At 65.4% G+C, this 23,786-nt stretch overlaps 1 protein-coding gene across 1 annotated transcript in view; it reads right to left on the minus strand.

Annotated features, from left to right (window-relative positions):
• Nucleotides 1-5,069: 5,069 nt before the first annotated feature.
• LRP1 (LDL receptor related protein 1) overlaps nucleotides 5,070-23,786 on the minus strand; it is a 96,008-nt gene continuing 77,291 nt past the window's right edge. Inside the window, exons 51-90 of the mRNA XM_067314090.1 lie at nucleotides 23,397-23,531; nucleotides 22,757-22,873; nucleotides 22,420-22,548; nucleotides 21,894-22,016; nucleotides 21,472-21,612; nucleotides 21,190-21,377; nucleotides 20,761-20,944; nucleotides 20,445-20,530; nucleotides 19,944-20,063; nucleotides 19,313-19,500; nucleotides 18,817-19,022; nucleotides 18,381-18,569; nucleotides 17,996-18,144; nucleotides 17,399-17,492; nucleotides 16,746-16,862; nucleotides 16,511-16,630; nucleotides 15,815-15,937; nucleotides 15,302-15,427; nucleotides 14,998-15,114; nucleotides 13,232-13,338; nucleotides 12,972-13,104; nucleotides 12,511-12,630; nucleotides 11,973-12,095; nucleotides 11,542-11,685; nucleotides 11,318-11,452; nucleotides 10,913-11,032; nucleotides 10,328-10,599; nucleotides 10,057-10,235; nucleotides 9,682-9,788; nucleotides 9,326-9,442; nucleotides 8,738-8,914; nucleotides 8,288-8,428; nucleotides 8,032-8,205; nucleotides 7,791-7,952; nucleotides 7,429-7,603; nucleotides 7,243-7,347; nucleotides 6,987-7,051; nucleotides 6,635-6,722; nucleotides 6,339-6,483; nucleotides 5,070-6,245 (exon numbers count right to left, since the gene is read on the minus strand). Coding sequence (XP_067170191.1) covers nucleotides 6,105-6,245; nucleotides 6,339-6,483; nucleotides 6,635-6,722; nucleotides 6,987-7,051; nucleotides 7,243-7,347; nucleotides 7,429-7,603; nucleotides 7,791-7,952; nucleotides 8,032-8,205; nucleotides 8,288-8,428; nucleotides 8,738-8,914; nucleotides 9,326-9,442; nucleotides 9,682-9,788; nucleotides 10,057-10,235; nucleotides 10,328-10,599; nucleotides 10,913-11,032; nucleotides 11,318-11,452; nucleotides 11,542-11,685; nucleotides 11,973-12,095; nucleotides 12,511-12,630; nucleotides 12,972-13,104; nucleotides 13,232-13,338; nucleotides 14,998-15,114; nucleotides 15,302-15,427; nucleotides 15,815-15,937; nucleotides 16,511-16,630; nucleotides 16,746-16,862; nucleotides 17,399-17,492; nucleotides 17,996-18,144; nucleotides 18,381-18,569; nucleotides 18,817-19,022; nucleotides 19,313-19,500; nucleotides 19,944-20,063; nucleotides 20,445-20,530; nucleotides 20,761-20,944; nucleotides 21,190-21,377; nucleotides 21,472-21,612; nucleotides 21,894-22,016; nucleotides 22,420-22,548; nucleotides 22,757-22,873; nucleotides 23,397-23,531 — 5,582 coding nt within the window. The 3' untranslated portion in view covers nucleotides 5,070-6,104. The remainder of the gene's footprint in view (nucleotides 6,246-6,338; nucleotides 6,484-6,634; nucleotides 6,723-6,986; nucleotides 7,052-7,242; nucleotides 7,348-7,428; nucleotides 7,604-7,790; nucleotides 7,953-8,031; nucleotides 8,206-8,287; nucleotides 8,429-8,737; nucleotides 8,915-9,325; nucleotides 9,443-9,681; nucleotides 9,789-10,056; nucleotides 10,236-10,327; nucleotides 10,600-10,912; nucleotides 11,033-11,317; nucleotides 11,453-11,541; nucleotides 11,686-11,972; nucleotides 12,096-12,510; nucleotides 12,631-12,971; nucleotides 13,105-13,231; nucleotides 13,339-14,997; nucleotides 15,115-15,301; nucleotides 15,428-15,814; nucleotides 15,938-16,510; nucleotides 16,631-16,745; nucleotides 16,863-17,398; nucleotides 17,493-17,995; nucleotides 18,145-18,380; nucleotides 18,570-18,816; nucleotides 19,023-19,312; nucleotides 19,501-19,943; nucleotides 20,064-20,444; nucleotides 20,531-20,760; nucleotides 20,945-21,189; nucleotides 21,378-21,471; nucleotides 21,613-21,893; nucleotides 22,017-22,419; nucleotides 22,549-22,756; nucleotides 22,874-23,396; nucleotides 23,532-23,786) is intronic.

Below are 23,786 nucleotides of genomic sequence, written 5' to 3' on the forward strand. Positions count from 1 at the left end.
AGGGAGGCGGCGGCCAGGGGAGGCAGGAAGAAAGTTGGAGACTTGCTGGGGCCGGGCGGCGCCTCGGCGGCGCATCGCCAATCCCGGCCCGCCGCCCCGGGCGGGGGCACCGGGGGGAGCAACGGCGGGGGGGGGGGGACCGAGGAGGAACTGCGGGGGGCACCGAGGGGCGCAACGGCGGGGGGGACCCGGGGGAGGGAGAGCAGCGGGGGCACCACCGGGGGGGCACCAGGGCGGGGAGCAAGGGGGAGAGCAATGGGGGGGAAACGGAGGCAGCAACGGGGGGTACCAAGGGGGGCACCGGAGGCCCCTGGGAGGGGAGCAGTGGGGGGGGACTGGGGGGCCCTGGGAGGGGAGCAGTGGGGGGGGGGGATGGGGGACACCAAGAGGGGAACATGGAGGGGCACTGGGGGGTACCATGGGGGCAGCACCCCGAGGGACCCCACTCCCACCCATCTCCGTGGGGATCCCTGCTCCCGGGGAGGGGAGAGGGTGCCCCACTGCTGCCCCCCCCCCCCATCTCTAGCACACGGACACGCTGCCTGTGTGCTGCAGCATGTGCAAGCACCCCGGTGCACACGTATGTGCACACACATGCACACGCATGTGCCCTCGGAGGCACCTGCTGGGTGTCCTCCTACCCCCATGCGGCTCAGCGGGGAGCCCTCCCCAGCACCACCACTTTATTATAATTATTGCTATTACTGTTCCTGCTACTATTATTATTTTCTCCTCCTGCCCTGGAGCTGCCGGCAGGGGCTTGGGTGCTGGTGGGGCTGGGGCAGGCGCCGGCGAGGACGGGGGCGGCATGGCAGCCGTGCACGAGCATGTGGCGGCAGGACGCGTACACACGATGGGGAAGAAGCAATGGAAAGGGCGCCGGAGAGGAACGAAGGGGAACGTCGATAGGAGCAGGAGAGGCCGGCGTGGAGCTGGCACCGGAGGGCTGGACACCCTGGCCATGGCAGCCCCACGGCAGCCCCATGCACATCCCATGGCAGCCCCATGTGCTCCCCACGGTGGGGGAGCCCAGCGCGGTGGTGGAGGAAGGCCCCCCCCCCCCCCCAGCCTTGTGCTTGCTGCAATGGTTCTCTCACCCCCCCCAGCCTGCTTCCTCCCATGCAGGAGAAAGGACCCAGGCGTCCGGGAGCCTCCCCCCCCCCCCACCCGCTGCAGCAAGGTCCCTGCGGGAGCCCTGGTGCCCCCCATGGCCCCAAGGGATGGGGGTGGGTGCGGGGTCCACTCCCACCCCACCAGCAGCCCCAGATCCAGGTGGGCAGAGGCAAGGGGAAACAAGTGAGGCTTGAAAAAAATAGGGACGGAAAAAGAAGAGAAAAAGGGAGAGAGAGAGAAAAAGGAAAAAAAAAACTCTAGAGGAGATATAAGAAACCGATAAGTGAACAAAGAGACGGTATTGAAATAGATCTGAGGGCCGGGCCGCGCCGCAGCCCTTCGGCAGCAGGGCTCGGCTTTCCAAAGGCACTGGCACAGGCATCCGGGGGAGCTGGGGGCAGTGGGTGCCAGAGCAGGCACGAGCCGGAGGGTGCCGCGGTGTCCCCACATCCCTGCGTCCGCCGGCATCCCCACAGCTGGGCCGGGCCACTCGGCCACAGGCTCCAGCGGTGCGGGGGTGCGGGGCTGCCCTCGTGCCGCGCGGCCCCGCTCGGCGCTCGCGCCTGCCGCGCTCCATCCGTCACGCATCGATCGAGGCCGGGCGCCCAGGGGCCACTCGCACATGCCCCAGGGAGCAGCAGGGCCATGCGAGGAGGAGGAGGAGGGATGAGGGATGGCAGGGCAGAGGGGCTTGTGCATCCACTGGAAAGAGAACAGACATCAGACAAATGACCGCCCAGCGTGCACCGCCCCGTCCCCGCTGTCACCTCCGCGGGGACTCATCGGTCAGCGAGCACATCCATCACCCCCACCCCGCTGCAGCTCGTGTGCGAGGCTCGGATACAGCCCGGGGTGCCTCGGCCTTGGCACGCCACACCGGGCAGGGACACCGCAGCCCTGGCACGGGCCCACCTGCCCCCCGGCCCCGGTGCCCCTCGCGCCGGTGCTCTCCTGCCCTGCCCTGGGGGAGCCCTGGCGCTCTCTCCGGCGATAGACCCCTTCCCACGCAGGGACGCTGCAGGACGTGGGCCCCGGCAGCGCTGCCCGCCACCAGCTGCACGCTGCACGCGCGGGGAGAGGCAGGGCAAGCGGCTGCACGGGCTTGCGGTGCTGCTCGGGAGCAGGGCTAGCGCTTGGGTTTTCCCTTCTCCCGTGCCTTGCTGTCGCTGCCAGCACTGCTTCCTGCCGCTGCTCCCAGCCGCACTGCCCTGCTGGCACGTGGACCTGAACCGGCCCCACTGTGTGGCGGTGTGTGTGTGTGTGTGTGTGTGTGTGTGCGTGTGTGTGTGTGTGTGTGTACATGAACCTGGACCCCATGGGAGCGTGTGCGAGATGGGGGTCTGTGCACAAACCCGCTCTGCCGTGAAGCCATATCGCTACGCATAAAGGCCTGCGTCCGTAAGCAGGGGTGCACATGGGGTGCATGCACACGAGGGAGTGCATGTGTGGGGGAGGCATGTGGGAGGGGTGCAGACAGGGGTGCACGTGAGAGGGTGCACACAGGGGGGGCACCCATGGAGAGGTGCACGCGGGAGGGGCGCACACGGGGGATGCACGCAGCAGATGCACACAAGAAGGTGCACATGGGGATGGCACACGGGAGGGGTGCACCTGGGGGTGCACACACAGGGGGGATGCACACGGCGGGGTGCCCATGAGGAGGTGCACATGGTGGGGTGCACACAGGGGGTGCACACGAGGTTGCCCATAGGGGTGCACACGAGGGTGCCCATAGGGGTGCACACAGGGGGCCCATAGGGGTGTCCATAGGGGTACACACAGTGGGGGGCCCGTAGGGGTGCCCATAAGGATGCACACGAGGATGCCCATAGGGGTGCACACAGCGGGGTGCACACAGGGGGCCCATAGGGGTGCACACAGTGGGGTGCACACAGGGGGCCCATAGGGGTGCCCATAGGGGTGCACACAGCGGGGTGCACACAAGGGTGCCCATAGGGGTGCACACAGCAGGGTGCAGACGAGGGTGCCCACAGTGGGGTGCACACAGGGGGCCCATAGGGGTATCCATAGGGGTGCACACAGTGGGGTGCACACGAGGGTGCCCATAGGGGTGTCCATAGGGGTGCACACAGCGGGGTGCACACGAGGTTGCCCATAGGGATGCACACAAGGGTGCCCATAGGGGTGCACACAGCGGGGTGCACACAGGGGGCCCATAGGGGTGCACACAGTGGGGTGCACACAGGGGGCCCATAGGGGTGTCCATAGGGGTGCACACAGCGGGGTGCACACAAGGGTGCCCATAGGGGTGCACACAGCGGGGTGCAGACGAGGGTGCCCATAGGGGTGCACACAGCAGGGTGCAGACGAGGGTGCCCACAGTGGGGTGCACACAGGGGGCCCATAGGGGTATCCATAGGGGTGCACACAGTGGGGTGCACACGAGGGTGCCCATAGGGGTGTCCATAGGGGTGCACACAGCGGGGTGCACACGAGGTTGCCCATAGGGATGCACACAAGGGTGCCCATAGGGGTGCACACAGCGGGGTGCACACAGGGGGCCCATAGGGGTGCACACAGTGGGGTGCACACAGGGGGCCCATAGGGGTGTCCATAGGGGTGCACACAGCGGGGTGCAGACGAGGGTGCCCATAGGGGTGCACACAGTGGGGTGCACACAGGAGGCCCATAGGGGTGTCCATAGGGGTGCACACAGTGGGGTGCACACGAGGTTGCCCATAGGGATGCACACGAGGGTGCCCATAGGGGTGCACACAGGGGGCTCATAGGGGTGCACACAGCGGGGTGCACACAGGGGACCCATAGGGGTGCCCATGGGGGTGCACACAGTGGGGTGCACACAGCGGGGTGCACACAGGGGGCCCATAGGGGTGCCCATAGGGGTGCACACAGTGGGGTGCACACAGCGGGGTGCACACAGGGGGCCCATAGGGGTGCCCACAGGGGTGCACACAGTGGGGTGCACACAGGGGGCCCATAGGGGTGCCCACAGGGGTGCACACAGTGGGGTGCACACAGGGGGCCCATAGGGGTGTCCATAGGGGTGCACACAGGGGTGCCCACAGCGGGGTGCAGACGGTGCCGCGCGCTCCCGGCAGCCGCCCCGTTCCCGAGGGCGGTGGCGCCACCTGGCGGCGGCTGCCGGGAGCGCGCGCGGCGGCGGCGGAGCCCGGAACCGGCGCCGAACCGGGGCGCGGAGCGCGGTGCACCGTGCTCGGAAGCGGAGCGCGGAACCGGGGCGCGGTGCCCGGAGAGCTGCCCCGGCCGGAGCCAGGCCGCAGCGCTGCAGGGCCCAGCCGGCACAGTGTTGGGCCGCGGGTGTTGAGGCAGCGCCCACGCCTGCACCCACCCGGTCGCACGAGCGCTCCCCTGTTTGCATGAGCACCCACCGGGTTGCACGAGTGTGTGCTGGTTCACAGCAGCACCCTCCGGCTCGCACGAGTACCCGCTGGTTTGCACGAGCACCCACCCAGGCACATGAGCACTCACCTGTTCGCACAAGCACCCGCCAGGTCGCACAAGCACTGGCCGGGTCGCACAAGCACCAGTTGAGTTGCACAAACACCCGTCGGGTCGCACAAGCACCCGCCGTATTTAATCAGCACCTGCTGGTTCACACAGGCATGTGCTAGACTGCACAAGCACCCACCAGGTCACGCAAGCACCCGCCCGGTCGCACGAGCACCCGGGCCCCACGCCGTGGAGCAGCCCACGGCTCCAGCTGCGACCTCGGCCGGTGCTGGGTTTGTGCCCCAGTGTGGGGCTGCGGCAGCGCCCCGGGCCGGGGGCTGGTGCGGGTGGGCTGCGAGGGGCGACCGTCACGGCCACGGCTGGCCGGCACCTGCAGTGTTACAAGGCAAAAACCTGGGAGCCCCCCGCCCCGAGCAGGCACAGGGCCCAGGCCACCCCACGCTGCCCCCCCCCCCCCCCACAGCCTCCCCCCACCTCTGTCCCTGCCAACCAGCAGCCGGCTCTTCAGTTTTTAAAAATTTTATTTATAACAATATCTGTTTTGTTTAGTTGTAAAGTAATCCAGCAAAAATTATTAAAACATTTCCCCCCAATAAAAGGATGGGGTCGCCCCCTGCCCTCCCCCCACATGCGTTTATTTATTTCTACTATAAAAGCTAGGTCATTTCCATGTTTTTTTTTTTTGAGTGTGGTTTTTTTCTCCTGTTAAAAAATGTGCACTTTGGAGAGCAGGTGAGGCGCAGGCAAGCCGGAGCGCGGGGCTGCGGCCAGGCCCGGGGGCTTCGCCAGGTGCCCCCCCAACAGCGGGGAGAGCCGAAAATGCCACGAAGGGAAGGGAAGGGAGGGGAGGGATGGGGGGAGCCAAGAAAGGTGGCGGGGGGAGCACAGAGGCCACGTAGTGGGGATGGGGGGGTGGCGGAGGGCAAAAAGTGGGGGGAAGGAGGTGGTGGGGGGAGAAGGGAAGGAGGGCCAGGATGAGGGGGGATGCAGGGACGGGGAGAGGATGGAGGGATGGAGGAATAGGGGGATGCAAGGATGGAGGGATGCAGAGGGGATGCAGGGAGGGAGCAGGGAGCGGAGAGGTGGGGGGAATGGGGGGTGCAGCCCCTGCTCTTTGCACCCTCCTGCCTGGACCCTTTGCAGCCTGTGCCCTGCTTTTTGCATTATCCCCTTGCCTCCGTTTAACGCGCAGCGCCGGGCACCCGGCCCTCGCCGTCCCCCCCCGCGGCTCCACAGCCCTCACCGCCGCACACCGACCGTCTGGCCCTCGCCCCGCGCTCCCGAGCTGTCCCTGGTCCCGGGCGCCGGCTGGGCCTGCGGCCACCACGGGGGGAGGGAGGGAGGGAGGGGGGGCCCCATGGAAAGAGATTTAAAATAAACCAAAGCCGGATCTGGCAACGAGGGGCGCTGAGGCCCGGTACCGGGGAATATACAGGTAATAATACTGCTCACATAGAAAAGTAATAATCCTTCATTTGTACATTTATACAGTGGCTCTCGGCTCCCCCCGGCCCCTGCCGGCCCCGGGCGTCCGTGCCCTATGCCAGGGGGTCGGCCAGCTCGTCGTCCGCTCCCCGCGACAGCAGCTCCCGCTTCTCGTCGGTGCTAGCCAGAGAGTTGCGGCTGTTGTGGGCGCCCATGTACAGCGTGGCGTAGACGGGGTTGGTGAAGTTGGTGGGCTGCGGAGAGGAGGGTGAGGCGGTCGGACGGGGGCACGGACACGGCGCTGTCCCCCCCTGCGCGAGGCGCCCTGCCGCGGCCCTGCCGCCCACCTTGTCCGGGTCCAGGGCAAAGTCGGCGTCCAGCAGCTCCCCCACGTCGTCGTCGGGCTCCCCCTCGTACATCTTGTAGGTGGGGTTCCCGATCTCCACGTTCATGGCACCATTGGTCATCCGCTGGTGCTGGAAGCCCTTGGCGCTGGGGGGGGGGGGGGATGTGCAATGGGGACGGGGTCAGCGTGGGGGGCACCGAGAGGGGCAAAGGAGGGTCCCGTCCCTGCCCCAGGCTCATCCGCACTGCGCCTGCCGGGCGGCACGTGATCCCCCAGTCCCGGGCGCCCCTGACTCACCCCTTGATCCTCCACTTGTACCAGACGAAGGCCACCACGGCGAGGAGCAGCAGCAGCAGCAGGATAGGGATGACGATGGAGGCCGCTCCTGCAGGGCCAGAGGCACCCGTCGGTGGGTGCACGGCGCTGTGGTGCCCCCCCACCCCACCCCACCCACTCCAGGGCGCAGCGGCTGTGCCGTGCCTGGCCGGGAGGGATGCAGAGCACCCAAGGAAGAGCCCTGGCTCTCCCGGCCACTGGAGCCAGGCCTGCATGGGGCAGGCACTGGGCAAACCGAAAAGCCACGCGAGAAGCACCCCCCCCCCGCCCCGAGGGCGGCTCGGTGCCCCCCAGGCAGCCCCCCGCTACGCACGGCTGCTCTGCTGCTCGCTGACGATGAAGTCCTCGCAGCGCGGCCCCGTCAGCCCCGGCGGGCACCTGCCAGAGAGCGGGAGAGTCCCGGGGTTAGCAGGGGGGAGGCCGGCATGCAGGGAGGGGGGGGCACAGGGCTGGGGCTGCGTGTGGGGCAGGGGGTGCACGGGGGGGGGCGTCAGTCACAGGCTCCCTCCGCCCGGGGGAAGGAGACGGTCCTTCCCCGCGTGTCACCCGTCCGCCCCGACCCCGCTTACAGGCACTCAGGCAGCTGCGTCTTGTCACCAACGGAGCAGGTGCCACCATGCAGGCAGTAGTTGTCGCAGGTCAGGCAGCTGGGGGCCACCTTGCCATCTGGGCAGCTGCAGGGCGGAGAGCATCAGCTGGCACGCAGGGGCACCCCGCTCGCCCCGGGCCCCCCATCCCGCTGCCCCGGCACCTACATGCAGGAGACCTCTCCGCTCTGCTTGTTGATGTTGCACTTGCCCTCCTGGCAGCGGGAGCACTTGTTGTCCTGGCACTGGCTGCCCTCGAACTGCGGTGGGCAGCGGCACTGCTTGGCGCCACTGGCCGTCATCTGGCACACGCCCTCGTTCTTGCAGTAGTCAAAGCATTGCCCTGCGAGGGGACGGCGGGGGTCAGGCCCCCTGCGCCGGCGGCCGTGCACCCACGGCATCGCGCCCCTGCCCCTGCAGGCGGTTCCCCCCACTTTGCAGGAGAAACACAATTATCGGGGAGCGCAGGAAGCCCCGGCTGCCCAGGAGCTGCTCCCTGGGCACGTGCGCGGGCGGGCGGCAGCACTCACGGTACTGGCAGCGGTCCCCGATGAAGGTGGGCAGGCAGCGGCAGTTGGGCTGGTTGCCCTGGTTGACGGTGCAGCTGCCGTTGTGCAGGCAGTAGTCGGTGCAGACTTGCTGGTTGCAGCGGGGCCCCGTGAAGCCGGTGGGGCAGCGGCACGTCGGCATGCCTGGCGGAGCGAAGAGCCGTCAGCCCGCCACCCAGCCCCGGCGCGCCCTGCCCGCCCCCGCTCCGTCGCCCAGCCTCACCGGAGGGCGAAGCGGCGCACGTGCCCCCGTTCTGGCAGTAATCCCAGCACTGGTCGATCTGGCACTTCTCCCCGTTGTAGCGCGGCTGGCAGCGGCACTTGGCCTGCTTGCGGGCGTTGAGGAAGCAGCTGCCCCCATTGAGGCAGACCAGGTCACACGTGTCCGTGGTGGGCACTGGGGAGAGGGGCCGGGTGAGCGGGAGCCACTGCTCCGGCTGCGGCCGTGCCGCCCGCGCCGGGCCCCGGGAAGCACCTACCGACAGGCGAGACGGTGGGCGAGGGAATGACCACGCAGGTGCCGTTGTCCAGGCGCTTGCCGTTGGGGCAGGTGCAGACGGGGCCGCTGGGGCTGAGCAGGCAGAGCCACTCGCATTTCTTGCGGTCGCAGGGGTTGGTCACTGCGAGGGTGCGGGGTGAGCGGCAGGGTGAGCCGATGCAGGGCACCCGCAGCCCCGCGTCGCCAGCCGGCAGTTTTCCCCGATACCTGGACAGCTTCCCCCCATCACTCCACCCCGCTCCGGCACTCCCGGCTGCCCCGAGGATGCCCTCCCACCATGGCAGGGAAACAGCCCGGCCGAGCCTCTTCTTGCCTCAAAGCTCTGCCAGAGCTCCCCATCCCACCCCAGATCCTGCCCCAGCCCAGAAATGAGGCCCCCAGCACCCCCAGGCCATGCTGGGATCACCCCGTGCCCAGGCCCAGCACGCACCCTCCGGCTGCTTGTACTGGTGGTAGAGCACCACGTCGGTGGCATGATTGAGGCCGGACGTCAGGTTGGTGACGGACTTGTGCCCGAACTTGTGGATCTTGAAGATGCGGTTGTTGATGTAGGTGACGCCGTAGATATAGTCCTCAAAGATGTCGATGCTGAAGGGATGGCTCAGCCCTGGGGCAGCAAAAGGGAGAACGCGGGCGGTCAGAGATGGCTCGGGAGCAAACGGCACGGCTGGCTGCTCCCTGCGCAGGGCAGGGCTGACGAGGGCCCCCACCCGTACGAGGCCTCCGGCCGGGCCGGGGTTGGGGGAACAGCAGTGCCAGCAGGCTCTAGTCCTGCTGCGGAGCATTTAACGAGGGAGAGCAGCCCTTGCTGCTGTCTGCTGGGCATCTCCAGCCCAGCGCTGGGGGTTTGCCATGCCCCCAAGGTGCCGGGCACACGCGGCCCAACCCAGGTCCCGGGGGCCCCGGGGAGCCTGCGGGGGAGCTGGGGGTGCAAGAGGATCCCACCCCAGAGACGTTGCCCCTCGAGCAGCTGTTTCCTCCTCACTGCATGGATATGGGTCTCGGGAGTCCTGCTCACCCTTCTTGTTGTCGATGGCCACGACAGGGTCAGTGCCGTTGAGCCGGATGCTGCCGATGACGGAGAGCTTGGCATCGGCCCAGTACAGCCTCTCGTTGTGGTAGTCCACGGCCAGCCCTGGGGGTGCAGGCGCAGCAGTGAGGCAGGGGGCCCGTAGCCCGCTCGGAGCTCTCCTTGTTCCCACGGCCAGCAGAGGAGCACCCACACTGCCCCCCTGTTCCCACACACTCGCTCCTCTCGTGGAGCTCAGAAGAGACGGTTCTGGCTCCCCGGCCAAGCCTTCCGGCCCTGCCTGGTTGTGTGTCCTTCCTGTCGCCCGTCTCCATCCCTCGTGTCCCTCCTAGGGCTTTGCTCACCTGTCGGCCACTGGATGTTGTCTTGCACCAGGGTCTCCCGCAGTGTCCCGTCCATAGCGGCTGTCTCAATCTTGGGGTGATTGCCCCAGTCTGACCAGTACATAGTCCTGCAAAGGACGCAGTGGGTCATTCCCGGCAGGGGAGAACAGAGCAGTCCAGTGCCTCGGAGGAGGAGGGACCCTCACCCGTTGGCCCAACACCATCCTAAAGTTATTGCTGAAGGGAAATGGGACTCCAACAACGCACAGCTCACGCCGACAAAGAAACGGAGTGATGCTGGGGCGCAGGGACGTGGCACCATGGAAGGGCTCGTGCTAAGAGGAGTTGGGTGAGGGCAGGGTAGAGGGGAAAGGAGCAAGGCCTTGAGTCTCTCACCCCCTAAGCGGATCAACTACGATGGCGTGGGGTTCATCGATCATGCCCGAGATCAGCGTCTTGCGATTCTCGCCTTTCATCTGTGCCACCTCGATGACATCCCGCCCAGAGTCCGTCCAGTAGATGTTCCCAGCAACCCAGTCGATAGCAATACCCCGAGGCATCTTCAGCCCTGAGATCTGGAAAGAGCAGAAAAGAGGGGGAGGTCGGGGGAGAGAAGCCTCCGCAGGCGGCTTGGGCGCCTCCTGCCGCGGCCCTGGGCAGAGCTCACGTTGAGGTGGGTGACGCCGCCGTCGATCTGGCGCCGGTTGCGGTTGGAGGCGGTGGAGGCAGCGGAGGAGGCAGGCAGCTCGCGGTACGAGATCCTGCCGGTGTGCCAGTTGGTCCAGTAGATCTTGTTGCCCTTGACGTAGATGTCCATGGCATCGATGCGCACGTTCTCGTCGCCCTGGAAGGCCGGCTCGTAGGCCGAGTTGGGGTTGAAGGGGTACATGCTCCGGATCTTGTTGTCGTCGGCAATGTACAGGATCTGGTGCTCTGAGCCTGCAAAGGAGGAACCGTTAGCATGGGCTGGGCAGGGAGTCCCACTGGGTCACCGGGAGTTTGGCACCCCTCCGGCCCGTTCTGCCAGGGCAGAACAGACTGGCAGGGCACAGGGCAGGACCCGGCGCCTTCCTTTGACAGTGACAGGCTCAGCATCCCAAAGGGCAGGATGCCCTAGCATCCCTGTAACAGGCAAGGAGCGCTGCGGGGAGAAGAGGAGGCGAGGAGGGGAAAAGCAGCTGGATCCTGCGGGGAGGCGCGGATGCACTCAGGATTTGTGCACCCGCACACACAGTGGGCGTCCCCTCCTGACCTTCTGCCTTGCACATGTTGTCTGTCTTCATGAAGTTCTTGGCGCAGCTGCACACGTGGGAGCCCTTGGTATTGTTGCAGAGCTGGGAGCAGGTCCCGAATCGCAGGCACTCGTTGACATCTGGGCAGAGAGGACGGGAGTTACGGGGGAGATCAGGCAGGTGCCTCCAAACGTGACCCGGTCCGGCCCGTCCCCGGGGAGCTGGTCTGCACTAACCAGGGCTCAGCAACCCCCTCGTTCCCCCCTTCCCCACCCTCCTGCCCACTCGGCATGAGAAATCTCCATCACATTTGTGCCGCAAGGACGCCAGTTCTGGTTCTGAGCTACCCTTAGGCTGTGAAGACACATCCTCTGGGTGAAAACCAACCATTAACCCGAGTCCTCTGCAGTGGAGGTGGGGAGTACCTTGGCAGGAATTCTTGTCTGGCACCTTCTGGAAGCCTCTGCGGCAGGTGCAGTACGTGGCGGACTGCGAGTGGATGCAGTGGGCCTCGTCCCCGCACATGGTGGTGTTGGTCATGCAGTCGTACGACTTGTGGTCTGCGGCGGGACATCGTGTCAGTGCCTGCGCCTTCCCGGTTTCCCCGGTGCGCGCCCCGAGCGCGGGCCCTCGCCAGCTCCCCACTCACCATGGGAGCAAGACTCCTCGTCCGAGCCGTCCCCGCAGTCATCGAAGAAGTTGCAGCGGAGGCTGGCGCTGATGCACTTCTTGTTCTCGCACAGGAACTCGTTCTTGTCCTGGCTGCAGCTCCTGGGCTTGGCCGTGGGGGACTCTGCGGGGGGACGGGGCAGTGGGCGCGAGCTGGAGCAGGAGGGGACCCAGCCCCAGCACGGGTATCCCGCCCCACGAAGGGAACAGCAGGGCCCCGACAGGGCCGGGAACCGGGACGCCTGCGCCCAACTCCCAGACTTTGGATGGAAGGAGTGGGGCAAACTGAGGCCCAAACACTGGGGTTCGACCCAGGGTTTCACCAGCAGCAGCCTGGAGATGGTGGTGAGCTGCTGCCACCCGTCGGCACCGGGCAGCCCACGGCCCCCGCGGCGGTGGCCCCCCACTCACCGCAGTCCTTCTCGTCAGTGTTGTCGCCACAGTTGTCAATGCCGTCGCACTGTCGACCGATCCACAGACACACCCGGTCGTTCTTGCAGCGGAACGGTCTGTTGGGGGGACACTGGAATTTCACTGCACCGGCAAACAGAAACAAACGGTGACGGTGAAAGGAGACGCCAGAGCCAGGCTGTCGCGCTCGTGCAGGACCGCTGCCGGCCCTGCCTGCTCTCCGGAGAGACCCGTCCCGCGAGCAAAAACGGGCTCCAGAGACGAAAGCAAGGAGCGTCACCCCACCGCCAACCCAGCTCCGCCGGGGGGTCGGCCCTCCTCTTCCCCAGCTCCGTCCTCCTCCTTCTCCCAGCATCTCCCCCCGGCTCCCACCGCTCCCAACCCCGGCCCAGCATCGCAGACCGCCCTCTCCACGGGACCCCCTGCACACCCCGGCGCCGCGGGCCCCTGGCAGGGCAGCGGGGTCCCCCCACCCCTCAGGACGCCCAGGGCAGCAGGCAGGCTCCCGTGGCAGCCGGGGTGGCGCGGCGCCACTCACAGCACTCCTCGGGGTTCTCATCCGAGTTGTCGCCGCAGTCGTCCTCCCCATCGCACTTCCAGGCCAGCGGCTTGCACAGCGTGTTGTTGCACTGGAACTCGTCCAGGGGGCAGGTGCGGACTGCGGACGACACGGGGCCAGGGCCGTCAGCGAGCGCGGCAGCCCCAGCGGCAGGCATGGCTGGGGGGCTCGGGAGGGCTCGCGTGCCTGTCTGTGCACACACACACACACGGGGGCCAGGAGAGCAGTGCCGACAGACACAGAGCAGAGCTCTCCCCAACAGCCGGGGCCTGGCAGGACCCTGCCGGGTGCTGGTGGGGGGCAGCGGGTGCAGGGGCAGACACACAGCCCTGCAAGGGACCGTGCAGCCCTCCCAGCAGCGACGCAGGAGACGTTAGGGCACAGAGAGGGAAGACGATCAGCGCAGAGGGCAAAAGGGAGCCGCGACACGCTGGCATTACCCCCGGTGCCGCAGTTCTCCTCGTCAGTGCCATCCATGCAGTCGGCATCAGCGTCACAGCGCCAGCGCATGGGGATGCAGTGCCCGTTCTTGCACTGGAACTGGTCAAACTCACAGCGGGGCGTGCAGTCCTTCTGCAGGGGGAGGCAGGGGACGCAGCCGGGTCAGCGGGAATGCGGCCAGGAACGGGCTCTCCACCCCTCCGCAGTGCCCCCGTGCTGGGCAGGGCAAGGGCTGAGGATGGGGCCGGGGGCACTGTACCTCGTCAGAGCCATCCGCGCAGTCGTGGTCCCCATCGCACTTCCACCGGCCTGCGATGCAGCGGCCGTTGGCACAGGAGAACTCGCTCTCCGAGCAGGGCCTGGGCGCTGGGGGACAGAGCACAGGGGCGAGCCCGTGAGCGCCTGCCGCCGGTGGGAACGGCGAGGGGCTCCCTGGCTAAGAGTTTTGGAGGGACGCAGGCTGGCACAGGCATCCAGGAACCCGGCGGCACGGGGGACAGGCTGGGGTGCAAGCAGGACTGGGGGAGCTGCCGGAGAGGGCACGGCTACGCTGCCTCCCAGCTCGCTTCCCATCCCGCCGCGGGGCTCCCAGCTCCCTTCGGGGAGACGGGGGTCTCGGGGGGATGGTACAGCCAGGAAGGCTTGATCCTGGCCACCTCCTCCTGCAACACCCCCTTAAGGCAACGTTAGCCCCCATCTGCTCCCTCGCCGTTGCTCCCCCCTGCCCTCCGGCTCGTCCGTGCCCCGTTTCCCAGCGGCGCAGCTGGGCAGCCCGGCCGGCTGGCGCGGCAGAGACGGGACTGCGGGGTGGGCGAGGGCCACGGCCAGCGCAGAGAGGAGCAGAGGGGGCAGGTTCTGGAGCTCAGCGCGAGCCACGCACGGGCGGCAGCGCTGGAGCCTTCCTGACGCCGACCCAGCGCAGGGGGACGCTGGTGCAAATCCGTCAGGGCTGATCCAGTCCCGACCCCTCTGCCCTCACCTCTAGTTTATCATGTTCATTTATTTTAAAGAGACTGTACATGGAATTAAAAGATTTTGGCAGAAACCTACCTCTGAGCGCCCCATAACGACAGTGTGAAAATGGAGAAAAACATAAGATGAAGTGAAATGGCACAAACTCAAAAACACAACGTAAAATCAACAGAAAAGAAAAAAATTTACGCCCTAGAGGGAGATGGAGGCAGGTGGGGGGGGCAGCGAGGGGTGGGAGGAAGGTGCCAGGCCTCACTGGGATCAAGAGCCCGGCGCTGCTCCGCAGGCGGCTCGCAGCCCTGCGGAGCAACCGGAGCGAGTCCCTGTCCGCCAGCAGCCACGAGAGCCCCTGGCTGCCGGCACCATCACTGCCCCTTGCTGCGCAGCAGGACAGGTGCTGGCACAGCCCTGCTAACAAGCAGCAACTCGTTAAGGGGCAGCAACTTGACTGCCTGCTACCGCCTTTCCAAACCAGCTGTCTTCATGCACACCTGGTCCAGGTCCAGGTCTGTGACTTGGGTTCAGCTTGTTCCAGACAGTCCCAGAAGCAGTGCGCTCAGAGCCTCCCTGAGCCAAACTTTTTCAAACGACGCTGCCTGCCAAGCTGGAGCCAAACCACAGGGTGACGGTCTAAAGAAAACCCGTTCCAGAACGCGGCCTGCTCCACCACGCTGCCGGCCGAGCCGACACAAGCGGCCTCAGGAGCGGTGCCTGCGAGCTCGGCAGGCGAGTGCAGTCGCGACGGGGCTGAGCTGCGCGGCGCACAGCCTGCGCGGGAAGGGGCCAGCATCAGCCGCCTCCCCGTTACCTGTCACCGCTTCTGACCTCTCCTTTAACCGAGAGCCTTGGCTGAGGGACCAAGCTAGCCAGACATCTTGGAGCCACCACGCCAGCTCTGCCCAAGCGGAGGACACTACGCAGCCCCCAAAGCAGACCAGCGCACCCTGCCCCACGCGCATGGGGACACGGAGCCGGCAGAGGGCTGCGGCAGCATCCGCACTGCTCCGCTCCCCTCCGCACCCCCTCGTCCCGGCCGGCAAAGGCAGCACGTACTGCAGCTCTCCTCGTCCGAGTTGTCCCCGCAGTCGTTGTCGTAGTCGCACTGCCAGCGCCCCGGCACGCAGCGGTTGTTCTTGCAGCGGAACTGGTAGGGCTCGCAGGTGCGCTCGTCTGCGAGGAGGGGAACACGATGGCATCAGCATCGCCCGCGCATGCAGGCCTCCCTGCGCCCCAGCTGGTTTGCCAGGGCACCCAGGGAGGTGCAAGAGGACAGACAGCGGCAGCAGCCTGGCCATCGGGGAAGAGGGCACCCAAGATGCCCTCGTGGCTCATCTCCCCCGCCCCCAGCCCTGCTCACCGCACTCCTCCTTGGGCTCGTCGGACCCGTCCCCGCAGTCGTCCTCCCCATCGCACTTCCAGCGCGCTGGGATGCACCTGCCCGAGTCCTTGCACCGGAACTCGTCCACGCCACACGTCATTTGCGCTGGGGGGAGAGGAACAAGATATCACCGACACGGGGAGGGGAGACGGGGTTTGCGCTGGCCAGGCACGTTCCTTGCCCTCCAGGGCTCCCAGAAAGCTTTTCCTAGCAACCCGGAGCCGAGCGCAGCACCCCTCTTTGCAGGGACAGGGCAAGACCCCATCCTTTCGTGCTGCTCTCCAGGAGAGGAGGCAGCAGGAGGAGCATCGCAATGGGATGAACCCGGGCAGAGCCAGCGCCACCCACTGCCTGCAGCACGGGCAGATCTGCCAGGACCGAGCAGGGACCCACCACCCCGCAGGGAAGGACGCGCACAGCTGCCGAGCTGCGGGGCAGCTCCAGGTGTCGGTGTGGCCAGACCCCGCCACCCTCCGTGCGCAGGCTTCTTACTGCAGTTGGCAGGTTCATCTGAGCCATCCACGCAGTCGTTGTCCCGGTCGCACACCCAGACGCGGGGGATGCAGCGCTTAGTGATCGCACACTGGAACTGGTTGGGGGCACAAGTCACCTCCGCTGGAGAGGGAGAAACAGAGTCAGGACAGGCGGTGGGCCCAGACAGGTTCTGCCAACAGCTACCTCACAAAACCATCCCACTGGAGATGGGCATCACAACAAAGTCTAGGCTTGGCGACCCATTTGCATGAGAGGGGAAGGGAGAGAAGCCCTGTGACAGCCCCAGGAGACTCTACCGTCTGCTCCACTGGCCAGAACAGCTGCAGGCAGATGGGGAAGAAGCAGCAACAAGATCCCTCAGCTGTGAACAGATGGCTCAGGGTAGCACAAACCCATGGCAAATAGGTGAACTGGCCACAGAGGGATTTAAGGATTTGGTTTCCACTAGGAAATGGGAAACAGCAGTGTCTGTAGGGGAAGCAGGGTGAAGGTGGACAGATGCTCTAAGATGCAAGGGTGAGAAGGAAGTCTCAGGGATAGGATCCCAGGGATAGGATCACCCTTAAAGCAGGGAACAGGCAGCCTGCAAGAGAAGGCAAAATGCAAAGACACAAATCTGATGCAGCACTGAACTCCTCACCCTCAACCATGCATGCCCCTCACACCTCATACACCTAGCAGCTCCCCACTTACGGCAGTCCTTCTCATCCTCGCCGTCACCACAGTTATCCTGACCGTTGCAGCGGAAGATGCCTGGGATGCAGCGGTTGGTGTTGGTGCATTTGAACTGGCTGGGCAGACACACATGGATATCTGGGAAGGGAGGCAACATGGTCAGAAGCTGAGACACAGAACATCTCCGCCTCGCTCCTTAGATGCTGCAGCCCTGCCAGGGTCTGAGGGTCTCGGGGGGAGGCGGAGAACCTACCACAGTTGGCCTCATCTGAGTTGTCCTGGCAATCATTGTCCCCGTCACAGATGAAGGCTGGGTTGGTGCAGATCCCAGTGGAACACTGGAACTGTCCTGGCCGGCATTTGAATTCGGCTACGGGGAGAGCAAGACAGGGTGAAACATCTGCTTGGAGCAACATTTTCAGGGCAAACCTTAACCTCCCACTTTCCCATCTTTGGGATCCTCAGCAAGGGCTGCGCAAACACCACACGAAGCACTGGGCTGACGGAGGGGAAGGGGGACAGCTCCGCTAGGAGAGAGCGGCAGGAGGCTGTTGTCTTCCGTGGGGCAATTTCCTACCCAGGGGAAGCGTGGTGCCCCGCTGTGCCGCTCAGCCTCGTTAGTGGGGTAACGCGGCCAGCGCAAGGCCAGGGCAACCCTCCTTGACACCTGTTCTGAGGAGGGAGGACACGTGAAGAGTAATGCTGGCCTAAGCCAACGCAGCAGCAGGGCTTTTGGGGACCTGCTCCATGAGCAGAGCCAGGCTGGCTGTGGAGAGTGCTGAGAGCCCTCTCCTCATCACAGCTGTGCTGTTGGGCTGCTTCTGAAGGGCCCAAAAATGGGGCTTGGCAGTTGGGACAAGGTGGGCAGTGGCCAGGTGATTCCCTCCGTGCCCTGCCCTGACTCACGGCAGTCCTCGGGCTCATCCGAACGGTCCCCGCAGTCGTCCTCGGTGTCGCATTTCCACCAGAAAGGGATGCACTTGTCGTTCTTGCAGACAAACTGCGACAGAGAGACCAGCCTGTGAGGGCAAACTGGAACAGGACGCCCAGCCGGGGACACACCTCCGCGCCCTCACGCCTGACCGGGACCCAGCCCTTACCCCGAGTCCACCCTACAACAGTCTCTGGGGTTTTGGGGAAGGAGAAGGGCGGCAGATGGAGTGGGGGCTCCAGAACTGGGGCAACCGTGGCTCCCTGCAGGAGACGGGGCAGCCTTGACCCGCTGCAGTCTGTACGTGCTGCTAAGGGCCACGGGAGGGAGACGTTGCCCGTGTCAGGAGAAGGCACGCGGACACGAACGTCCAGGGTATGTGCACGCATGCACACGCAGGGGAAGCCGTGGCAGCCGTGCGGCTGCTGCAGCATGGCGAGTCTGGCAGGAGGGACGTGTGCTCCAGTGCAGGTCAGCACGGTGGCGCGCACTCGCAGGGAGGACGTCTGTGCATGCAGGAGGACGCAGGCAGCCCTGCAGCTGCATTGCAGCCGGGAAGGCAGGGCTGGTACCTGGCTGGCTGTGCAGTTGGAGACGCAGGTTTTGCCATCGCTGCCCAAGTAGAAGTTGGTAGGACAAGCACACTTGTGTCCCCCGCCCGGTGACAGGAGGCAGAGGTTGCTGCAGCCTGCGTTGTTGGTCTTGCAGGGATGGTTGGGAACTGCAGAGGCGGCAGGGAGAGAACCGAGAGTCAGACCAAGCAGAAAAGACCCTCCGAACAGTGCATGAACCTTTGCTGACTCCCTTCCCACCACGGACATCCCCCATCTGTCCCCCACCCAACCTGGCCTCAGACACTGTGGCCAGCCCCTGCTCTCCTGCCTTACTTCCCAGGGCTTCTCCCCAGGGCCAGGGCCACCAGAGACCCTTGTGTCCAGCCCCAGGCCCGCGGCTCACCGTCAGGCTGGCGGTAGGGGTGGTAGATGTGGATGTCCATCGGACGGTGCAGCGTGCTGATCAGCAGCGTCTTGTTGGCACCCGTTGTCTTGTGAGCTCGGTTGATGGACTTGGTCTCCCAGTCGGTCCAGTAGATGAAATCCTCAAAGAGGGTGAGCGCGAAGATGTGCGGGATGTCCTGGCTCAGGACTGCAAGGGGGAGCAGGCAGCCCACTGAGAGGCTGCCCCAGTCCGTCCCTCCCGCCTCGCCCTCAGCTACACACAGGGCAGCTGCCCTCCAGGGCCAGCTCAGCCAGAAGCAAACATCCTGCAGAGAGGAGCTGCCAACAGGGCCGGAGACAGAACCCAGGAGTCCTGGCTCCCAGCCCCACCATCACGCCAAAGATCACACTCCCGCGGAGGTGCAGAAGGGGACCGGGAGCCCCGGCCCTCTCACCCGTGTGCCTGTTGGAGCCGTCCAGGCTGGCAAACTCAATGTAGTCCTCCCGCGCGTCGGCCCAATAGATTCGGCTGTTGATGTAGTCCAGGGTGAGGCCGTTGGGCCACGTTATCTTGGTGTCCACAATGACGCTGCGGTTGGTGCCATCCATGCCAATCTTCCCAATCAGGGAGTGGTCGCCCCAGTCTGTCCAGTACAGGTAACTGGGGAGGAGAACAGAACCGCAGAGGGAGGCTGAGTCCAGCCCAAACCACAGCAGCGGCTGGGTTTGGCCGGTCGCATGGCTAAACTGAGGTGCCTGGGGAGGAGGGAACGAGCCAAGTGTGCAGCCACCCGGCAGGGAAAAGGGACAGGAAAAGGAACCGGGTTGTCCCAGAGGTGGGGAGGCAACTGTCCGGTCTCGCAGTCCCCAGGACTACTGCCCACCAGCAAGAGAGCAGAAGGGCCACCAGCGCTGTCCTGGCATAAAGGGGAAGGTCCCAGAGGCTCTCACCCATTCTGCACATCCACCACCAGCGCTCGGGGCTCGCGCAGGCCCGAGTTCACCAGCACTGTGCGGTAGGCACCGTTGAGCTTCGACACCTCGATGGTGTCCCGACCTTTGTCACACCAGTACAGGTTGCCTCCCACCCAGTCCACAGCCAGCCCATCAGGGTTGCTGAGACCTGTGCGGTGAAGAACCTGTTGGGAGAAAACAGATGAATTGGGGCTGGATGGGGAGAACCAGATCCTGCCCTGGTCCCTCGGGAACGGGAATGACGTCCCCTTTCTCCGGGCACAGCCCCATAGGTGGTCCTGTCCCACTCCCTTTCCCCATCCCTCCCTTCATCCCCCTGGGTATGGTCTCTCTTGCCCAAACAGTCCTTCCCACTGCTTTGGGGCTGCATGGAGACTATTTCCGACTGGGATGGTACTGCAAAACCTCCCCTGGAGGCCTCAGATGAACTGGGCTAGTGCTCTGAGCCCCATGGTGACCCCACAGCAGGGCTGTGCCCTCCTCCCCGGCAGTCCTGGTCCCAACCTGGGCTCCTCCGGGCAGTCTTGCCATGCAGGAGCTAGGTAAGGACCAGCAGCCGAGGGAGCTCCCTGGGCCAGGTGCCAGTGGGGCCACCTCAGCCGCCCACCTGAACGTTGCTCCCATTGATGTGCATGCGGCGGATCATGCTGCCCTGCGTGGTAACGTCTGTCCAGTAGATCATCTGCTCCCGGTAGTCAAAATCCAGAGCCACCGCGTTGTTCAGTCCCTGGGAGGAAGGAGAAGCATTAAAGCAGCTTAAGCTGCTGCAGCAGGCGCTTTAGACATCCCTGCGAGGGCCCCAGCCACAACTCCCAGCCTCTGCAGAGGAGAAGTTAAAGGCATTTACAGACAACTGTTGTGTAGACGCTACCTTATAAAGGTCAGCTACTGAAGAGCTACTGTTTACATAGGACCTAGCATATATTTATAGTGAGAGCTACTATTTATACAGGACCTATCGTCTGTGTTGGAAGCCAAGAGCCCAACTCACATCCCCCCTTTTGGTCTCCCAATGCCACCGGTTTCATGCCCACCAGGCCCCTACGCCGGCAGTGGAGCCCGGCCCCGGGGCTGGTGCCACCCTGGGCTGCCCCCGCTCGCCCCGCACCTGCTTGAGCAGGGTGTAGTTGGAGCCGTCCAGGTTGAGCTTCCTTAGGTAGTACCGGTTGGCAAAGATGAGGAAGGGCTCTTCATCTGCACAGGGAAACCAAAAGGCGCGTTGGGGAGGGCCGGGGGCAGCTCCCCCGCGCCCAGCAGCACTCTGACCCAGCTCCCTCCACGCTTGGCTGCCGCCTGCTCCTCCCTCCTGCGGCGGCTGCAGCCGCGTCCCCTTGCAGAGCACCGTGGCTCGCTCCAGCGCTGGCAGCACCCTGCAGTCCCCAGAACAGCGTCCCCACCTCTGCTGCCTCTCCCCGGGCTCTCACCTGTGACAGCTTTACAGCTGGTGGGGTTGTCAGGTTTGAGCTTGTAGCCCTCTATGCAGAGGCACTTGTAGCTGCCCAGCGTGTTGATGCATTTCTGGCTGCAGGGGTAGGTGGTGGAGCACTCGTCGATGTCGATGCACGTCTTCCCGTCGTCCTTGAGCCGGAACCCAGGGCGGCATCTACACTGCAGGAGGCAACCGGGAGCTGTTAGATGCATCCAGGAACCACGTGTTTTGGTGTGACATTCATCACCGTGGGACGAGCGGGCTCGGGCACAGGGAGCTTGCAGGCCTGAGAGCAGCACACAGGCACCAGCCAGGACTGCCCGCACGCGCATTGCCTGACACCCAGTGCAGGAGAAAAGCACCCTCACACGAGGATATCCCCCAGCCGCCCGCCCCAGCCCAAGAGGCCAGACCAGGCCCCTACCTTGTACCCGATCTTGAGGTCCTCACACTCCTGGGAGCAGCCGCTGAGTTTCTTGTTGAGACACTCGTTGATGAAGCAGTTGAGCTCGTCGGAGCCATCCGCGCAGTCGTTGTTGTTGTCGCAAAGCAGGGCCTCCGGGATGCACTTGCCGTTCTTGCACAGGAAGAAGGAGTCGTTGCACTTGTTCTCTGCAACGGCGGGAGAGGTCAGGGCCGCCCGGCACGAGGCGGCGCAGGGGCAGCTCCCCAGGCCGCCGGCACCCCCCCGCCGCCCCGCGGGTACCAGGGCTGGTGCAGCGCGGGTTCTTGGGCGCCTCGTCCGAGTGGTCGTGGCAGTCGAACTCGCCATCGCACTCCCACTGGCTGTTGCTGAGGCAGCGGCCGTTGGCGCAGCGAAACTCGTGGGGGCCGCAGGTCGGGTACTCTGGGGGCAGCGGGAGGCAGCGGCTCAGGCCGTGCCTACGGCTCGGCTCCCCCGCAGCAGGGCTGCACGCGGGGAGCCCAAGGCAAACGCCGCGCAGCTTTGCTTCGCCTCCCCAGCCGTGCTCAGAGCTGCGGCGGACGCCCGCAGCCACTGCCCCATCTCCACACCCCTCACCTTGCCCCCAACTTCAGACCCCCCCAGGGTCCCGTCCCCAAGCCCAGCAGACCCCGGGGGGCCGCCAGGGCCGGCGCTGCGAGAGACGCGGCCCCACGGACACCCACCACACTCCGGAGACTCATCCGAGCCGTCGCCGCAGTCGTCGTCGTGGTCGCAAACAAAGTGCTTGGGAATGCACTGCCGGTTCCCGCACATGAACTCCCGCTCGTCGCACGTGTTGTTGTACACTGCAACGAGGCGCCGCCGTCAGCCCAGGGCTCTCCCGCCGGCCCCCCAAGCCGTCTCGGGGTGCTGGGCCCAGACGACCTCGGACGGGACAGGGGCTCCCGCTCAGGAACGGAGCCTCCCTCACGGGGCTGCACCCCAGTCTGTGGCCAGGAACAGGAACCAGGCAACCGGGTGCCTTTGGCTACTGCGCCACGAGGTGACGCTCCTGCCCTCCTCGCAGCGCGGGAAAGGCACCCAAAGGCCCCGCACCCAAGTGTGCCACGACCACAGCACTGCGCATCCCCCCCAAGAGCCTGGCGGGGAAGCGGGCAGGATAAGGCAGGGGCCTTCTGCTACCAGGCAGGTGCTGGCCCCACCGCAGCGGCTCCCCGCACCCCACCGCACGCAGCCCAGGAGACTCACGGCAGCCGGCAGCCAGGGTCTCGTCAGCGCCGTCCGCGCAGTCCTTGTCTCCATCACAGAGCCAGCGCTCCGGCACGCACACGTAGGTGCCTGGGCACTGGAAGGATCCGGCGCTGCAGGTCGTCAGCCCTGCAGCAGGGACAGGCAGGAAGGCCGGTCGCTGGAGGACCTGCATGCTGGGGATGTGTGGCCCCACGGCGCACATGCAGGGGGGCAGCGAGGTCCAGGCACAGAAAAGCAAGGGGGGGGAGGCAGGGGCAGAGGCCGGATCTCGGGGAGGGGGCAGCAGCGCGGGCACGAACGGACAGAGGTCAGAGCAGGAGCTAGAGCGACTCACGGCAGTAGCTGTCTTCATCAGAGCCATCGCCGCAGTCGTCTGCCCCATCGCACACCCAGAGCTTGGAGATGCAGCGGTGGTTGTTGCACTCGAACTGCACGGGGTAGCAGAACTTGTCTGGGGGGAGAGGAGGAGGTTAGGGCTGGGCAGCACGGAGGAAGGATGCCGCGGCGCGGCGCGGCCAGGCTGGGCCTGTGGGCTGCAGCCCCGGGTGCCACTGCAGATGTAGCTCGCCCAGCCCCAGCAGGGCCCGTGTACAGTGCGGACAGGCACTTCAGGAGCAGGACTGATGGAGGTTCCCTGCTCTGGAGGGAAGCCGCAGTTTGAGGGTTGCTCAGGGAAGGTTAAACTAAAAACAAAAATCAAGCAAGCTAAGTTACTGAACTCGGAGCCCTAGTGGGACACCCTCAAAACAACTGCGAACGCATGGGCACGTACCAAGCAAACATGCAAGGACATTTGTTTCAGACACAGGCAAAAGCCCCAGCTCGTGCAATCAGACCACGAAGGGGGGAAAAATCTGCACCCTGGTCCTTGACAGAGGGATTTCAGAGAGAGAGGAGGCTGCTGCCTTCCCCCCCACGGCATGCCTTGCTTTTGCCACCCCTGCTGTGACCCCGGGGTCCCTGGCTCTCCCCACCCTGCCGCTCACTGCAGTGAGTCTCATCTTCTCCATTCTCGCAGTCATCCTCTTTGTCGCAGGTCCAGGTCATGGGGATGCACCTCCCGCTTGGACAGGCAAAGTAATTGGCTGGACATTTGGGTTTTCTCCCGCCTGGTTTGTGAGGAAAACGTCAGTAAGTTTGGTGACACTGATGGAGTCCTACCTATCTCCATGCCCAGAACGGCTCCGAACCCAGGTCCGGGGCAGGAACCCAGAGAGATTCCTCCCCAAATTCCCTTTGTGCTGATGCAGCACAGCAGCGCCCAGCAGCACGCACCAGCGCGGGAAAGCAAGGTGATCTTTGCACGCAGCAGCTGGCCAGAGAGGTCGCGTGACGCTGGGGCAGCGCCAAGCCCGCCTGCCCAG

This window comes from Apteryx mantelli, chromosome 33, assembly GCF_036417845.1.
Source record: "Apteryx mantelli isolate bAptMan1 chromosome 33, bAptMan1.hap1, whole genome shotgun sequence".
NCBI lineage: Eukaryota > Metazoa > Chordata > Aves > Apterygiformes > Apterygidae > Apteryx > Apteryx mantelli.